The sequence below is a fragment of the Tripterygium wilfordii genome, chromosome 19 (genome assembly GCF_013401445.1).
Source record: "Tripterygium wilfordii isolate XIE 37 chromosome 19, ASM1340144v1, whole genome shotgun sequence".
Taxonomy (NCBI): domain Eukaryota; kingdom Viridiplantae; phylum Streptophyta; class Magnoliopsida; order Celastrales; family Celastraceae; genus Tripterygium; species Tripterygium wilfordii.
In genome coordinates, this window is record NC_052250.1 from 8610800 (window position 1) to 8616110 (window position 5311).

The following is a 5311-nucleotide window of genomic DNA, read 5'->3' on the forward strand; positions in this document are numbered from 1 at the left end:
AAGCATCAAATTGGACCATTGCACTCTATTTAGTGTTCTTAGAAGACTGCCATGCTAGTTTAGCCTTCGTGCAATGGTTCATAAGTTAAAGATACGAATAGATCAAGTAATGTTTGAAATTCCACAAAAACATGTAAATCTCGTCTATGGAGACTGTTGAGTAATTCCAACGCATCAAAGTGGACCGTTGTACTCTATTTAGTGTTCTTAGATGTCTAACTTGCTAGTTTAGCTTTCGGGTAACGTTTCGTAAGTTAAAGATGCAAATAGACCAAGTAATGTTTGAAATCGCACAAAAACGTGGATTGATGGTCGATGGAGAGAGTTGAGCAATTCCAAAGCATCAAAGTGGACCGTTGTGCTCTAGTTTGTGTTATTAGAAGTCTAAGTCGCTAGTTTAGCTTTCTTGCAACGTTTCGTAAGTTAAAGATGCGAATAGACCAAGTGATGTATGAAATTGCACAAAAACTTGTAAAACTCGTCTATGGACAGAGTTGAGCAATTCCAAATCATCAAAGTCGACCGTTGTACTCTTTTTACCGTTCTTAGAAGTCTAACACGCTAGTTTAGCTTTCGTGCAACATTTCGTAACTTAAAGATTTCAATAGACCAAGTTATGTTTGAAATTGCACAAAAACATGAATTGCTCGGCTATGGAGAGAGTTGAGCAATGCCAAAGCATCAAATTGGACCATTGTACTCTATTTAGTGTTCTTAGAAGTCTAACATGCTAGTTTAGCCTTCGTGCAAGGTTTCATGAGGTAAAGACGTGAATAAACCAAGTTATGTTGAAATTGCACAAAAACGTGAAAAGCTCGTCTATGGAGAGAGTTGAGCAATTTCAAAGCTTCAAAGTGGTCCGTTGTCCTCTTTTTAGTGTCCTTCGAAGTCTAGCATGCTAGTTTAGCTTTCGTGCAACGTTTCGTAAGTTAAAGATGCGAATAGACCAAGTTATGTTTGAAATTCCACAAAAACGTGAATTGCTCGTCTATGGAGAGAGTTGAGCAATTACAAAGCATCAAATTGGACCATTGCACTCTATTTAGTGTTCTTAAAAGTCTAAGAACACTAAATAGAGTGCAATGCTCAACCTTCTTAAGTTTTCTAAATGACCCATGTAACGAGCTTTCGACCAATTTGGGAAACATTTTGGGGTAAGCATAATGGGATTAAACCCCAGTCCCAAAACCAACGGTAAAACCAATTTGGGAATTTGTAATGAGCTGGGTCTTTTTCTAACTTGAATTGTATCCACCAACTGAATTTTCTAGCCTTATTATTGTAAAAGAGAGCACTGCGCCAAGCTTCGACATAGTCGAAGTAGTTATATTGTTTTGGTAGATAACCAAAGTGGCGAAGTTGCCTGAATGACAAAGGACTGGCTAATCCCCAATCCTCTAGAGTCATAATTTTCTTAATTATTAATTTTGAATAAGCCCATTGAGCCCCCTTAACTGTAGGTTCGAAGATGACGGAACCAGATTCTATTAGAACCTGTTGATAGAAGAATACATCTTTGGGATGATTTGCAGGATGCATATCCCTAAAGAGATAGAGCTGGGCTATTTCAAGAGGATTAAGATTCATATGATTTACCTCCACTGAAACAATTTGTTTAGAAGTAATCTGGATAAATGGGAAAACAAACTCCTTATTGGAAGCTGCTGGTGCTACGAATTTATAAGCTTCTTCAACCAGTCTGTTAGACTTGTCAGATGACAAAGTTGCCTCTCTTAAGGGAGAATTTCTTGTTTTCTTGAAATTAGGTGATTTCATTACTCCTTTGAGTTTCCTATCCCTGCAAAAATTCTCTGGTTAGAAAATCAGGTAGAGAGTTTAACTCTCCTTTAATATATTCAATATCAAAATCAAATACAGACAGAATTCCCTGCCATCTAGCAAATATCTGTTTGGAGGCTAGATTTTTAACATCCTTAGTAAGAATATCCTTAGCAGCACCACAATCTATTCTTAACAAGAATTTCTGGTTTATTAAATCGGATTCAAATTTCTGAATACAGAGGACTATGGCTAAAACTTCTTTCTTAACAGTAGAATAATTTATTCTACTCCCTCACCAGACTCTCGAAGTAAATCTAACCAGATTTTCTTTCCTTCCGCATTTTTGCTTAAGGATTCTGCCATAACCTTTATCGGAGGCATCTTTCTCTACAATTTTGTAGGCATTGGGATCCGGTAATGCTAGGCAAGGAATTTCCTTAGTTTTACTCTTAATTTTTTGCACTGCCTTAGTATGAGCTTCAGTCCAATCAGAAGGGTTTTTCTTTCTTAATCTTTCAAACAATATCTTAGCATCAACTGCTAAGTCTTTATAAAAGTCTGAGAGATAGTTGAGACTTCCCAGAAATTTCTGTAATTGCTTTTTTTTCTTTGATTTCATCCGGGAATTTCTCAGAAAAGCTTATAGCACTTTCTATAGGCTTAATCGAGCCATAAGTTATATCATGACCCAAAAACCGAATTTTGGTTTGGAATAATATAATTTTTCTGGCTGATACAACCAGTCCAGCTTTCTCAATGATTTTGAGAAAATTATCCAGATGTTTTACATGCTGGTCCAGAGATTTCGAGAATACCAAAACATCATCGATGTACACGATCGTAAACATTGAATAGGGATTAAATATTTCATTCATAATTCTTTGGAATTCTGATGGAGCATTCTTTAATCCGAATGGCATAACATTCCACTCATAGTGCCCAAAGGGTACTGTGAAGGCCGTTTTATAACGATCCTTTTGATCAATTTGGATTTGCCAATATCCTGATTTCATATCAAATTTTGAAAAGATAATTGCATCATATAATCTGTTTAGCAGATCTCTTTTATTCGGGATTGGGTACCTTATCCATTGAAGCACCTTGTTTTGGGGCTTACAATTGATAACTAACCTTGGAACACCTCTTTCTAGCTCAGCAGCATTTTCAACATAAAAAGCTGGGCAGCTCCAAGGGCTCGAACTTTTTCGAATAAGTTTTTTCTTTTCTAATTCAGCAATCTCTGTTTTACAGAGTTCCATATGTTTTTCATTCATAGCGATAGGTCTTGCTTTTGTAGGAATTTTCCTCTCATCAAAATCCTTTTCATAAGGTAATTTTACTACATAGCTTTTTCGATCCCAGAAAGCATTCGGAATTTTCGAACATACTCTATCAGTGAGGGATTTTGTAATTTCTTCTATTTTCCTTTTCATCTCAGGAGTAGTTAATCTTTGAGCTAATTTTTCAGACTTTATTTCTTCACTCAAAGAATTAATAAACTCTTGCTTGTGATTAATAGAAGTTAAGATTACGTCTACTATTTTTTGCTCGGGTGGTTCGATAAACTCAAACTTTATCCTATTTCCATGGATCTTAGAACAAATCCCGGATTCATCTATCCGACTAATTGGATAAAGTTTCAACAAAAACTCATTTCCTAGCATAACATCATGCGCAATATCTTTCACAGGAATAAAAGGAATAGATATGCATACTTGATTATTACAGACCACCGCTTTCTCTAACTTGTACTTTACCTGAAGAGGTTGATGATTAGCAGATCGAATTACTTGAGTTGTCTTAGAGAAATATTTAGATGGAACTAAACCTTCTCTAATACAACAGACATCTGCTCCCGAGTCAATAAGGGCCTTTGCCTCGAAGGTATATTCATTTTGAATTGAAATAGTTATCTGAGCAAACCATTTTTGTCCTGTGGACTCTATTATACTTATCTGAGGAATTTCCTCATTCTTTGCTTTACTAGATTCTCCTCGAATTTCACCCATTGCTTCTTTCTTCAACATTTCCATCATGGGGTCTAGTTCTTCATTTTCAAATTTTTCCCGATGAACCATGGAGTATTCTTCCAGAGAGCCAACTCGATCTTTTAGTAATTTTACTTATTGTTTAAGAAGTTTTACTTCTTGTTGAAGATCTTCTGTAGAGGTTTTTCTTGACACAGATTTTTCTTTTATTCTATTAATAATCTGTGTTACGTCATATGGAATCGTCGTTACCTTTTCCTCTATTTTAGAGGCCAAGCCCCGTTCTTTAGACTGTAAGAGTTTTTCCCAAAACCTTTTTCGCATATTAGGGTCTTGTATTTGATCTATTAGATCCAAAACAAGATTATCTTCTCTTGTTATGACGTTCAAACCACAATAGCAATCTTCTATATCCTCATCTTCACTTTCCAAATTTTCAGATTCTTCTGATATTTCAGATTCATTTGCTAGTTCCATAATTCTTTTTTTCTCTTCTCTATTATTCAGAAGAGCCAATTCTAGTGATTTCTTCATACCTTCATCGAGTTCTAGTGCGTCAATTGCTTTCTTTACTCGACATTTATTGGCATAATGTCTCAGTCTTCCGCATCTATAGCAAGTTACCAGCTTCTTATCTTCATTTCTAGAAGCGTTCCTTCTTCCTTGCTTTCTCCTCCTGAATGGGACTTGTCTTGGGACAAACTGCTTTTGTCTAGACTTTGGAGTAAATTCTTTATAATTGCGTCACTGTTTATATTTATATCTCTTGCTTCCCCCCGATTTTTTATCTCCAAAAGTTAGAAGGATAGCCTACTTGTCGGCAAAAGTCACCAAGAGCATTTTTGCCCATTTGCTTTTCTTTCTTTAACTGCTTTTGCAGTTTAAGTTCATTGCATAAAGCAATGCCTTCACGCATAACTTGGTTTGACAATTCACCCCAAGTGAGCATATTGTAGGGTATTACCCCCTTGTATTGGGTCATAAGCTGATTTCGTATTCTTTCATAAAAGAGAATAGGTAACCCTGAAAGAAATTTTTCCTTCCAGAAATCCGAGTTACGGTATCCTCTTTGCATTACTTTAGTAAAGAAGGTATCTTTATACCATTTATAATGGGAAAGATCCGGACATCTTAACTTCATCTAAGTTTCACTCGTTCTCTCTTGGTTTAACCAAGATTCTCCCAGAAAATGATTCAGAATTGTATAAATCAAAGTATTTATACAATATGCTGTTCCATCTTCTTTCTTAGCGGCCAGAATTTCTACTTTTCATGTATCAAAGATACATAAATCCCACCAGCCTTTCAATTGGCCAGCGAAACCCAAGACCATTGCCTTGGTTATATCCTCATCTGTTAATCTTCTAGCATGCGCTGCAGTAGCGAACATGGCCATATGATGGATTTTCGTCAATATTTGATATTCTGACAATCCATCAATATTCCATTCAACTACTAAGGTACCGTCAAAGGATACTTGATCCCTTAATGGTTCCTCATGTAGAAGATCAACTGGAGATGGTTGAGGATTATAAGGCTTA

At 36.0% G+C, this 5311-nt stretch overlaps 1 protein-coding gene across 1 annotated transcript; it reads right to left on the reverse strand.

Moving 5' to 3' along the window:
- Nucleotides 1-3905: 3905 nt before the first annotated feature.
- On the reverse strand, nucleotides 3906-4845 carry LOC119985523. The gene is made up of 2 exons (XM_038829812.1): nucleotides 4585-4845; nucleotides 3906-4487 (listed from the first exon to the last, which is right to left on the reverse strand). Exons 1-2 carry the CDS (start codon nucleotides 4843-4845, stop codon nucleotides 3906-3908), a joined length of 843 nt encoding a protein of 280 aa, XP_038685740.1.
- Nucleotides 4846-5311: the final 466 nt, after the last annotated feature.

Bases quoted from the DNA above. Each gene is read 5' to 3' on its own strand.
- LOC119985523 (XM_038829812.1), bottom strand. From the start codon at position 4,845: ATGCAAAGAGGATACCGTAACTCGGATTTCTGGAAGGAAAAATTTCTT. The intron at 4,488-4,584 runs GTAGGCTATCCT...TTTACTCCAAAG, and splicing joins TTGGTGACTTTTGCCGACAA to TCTAGACAAAAGCAGTTTGT.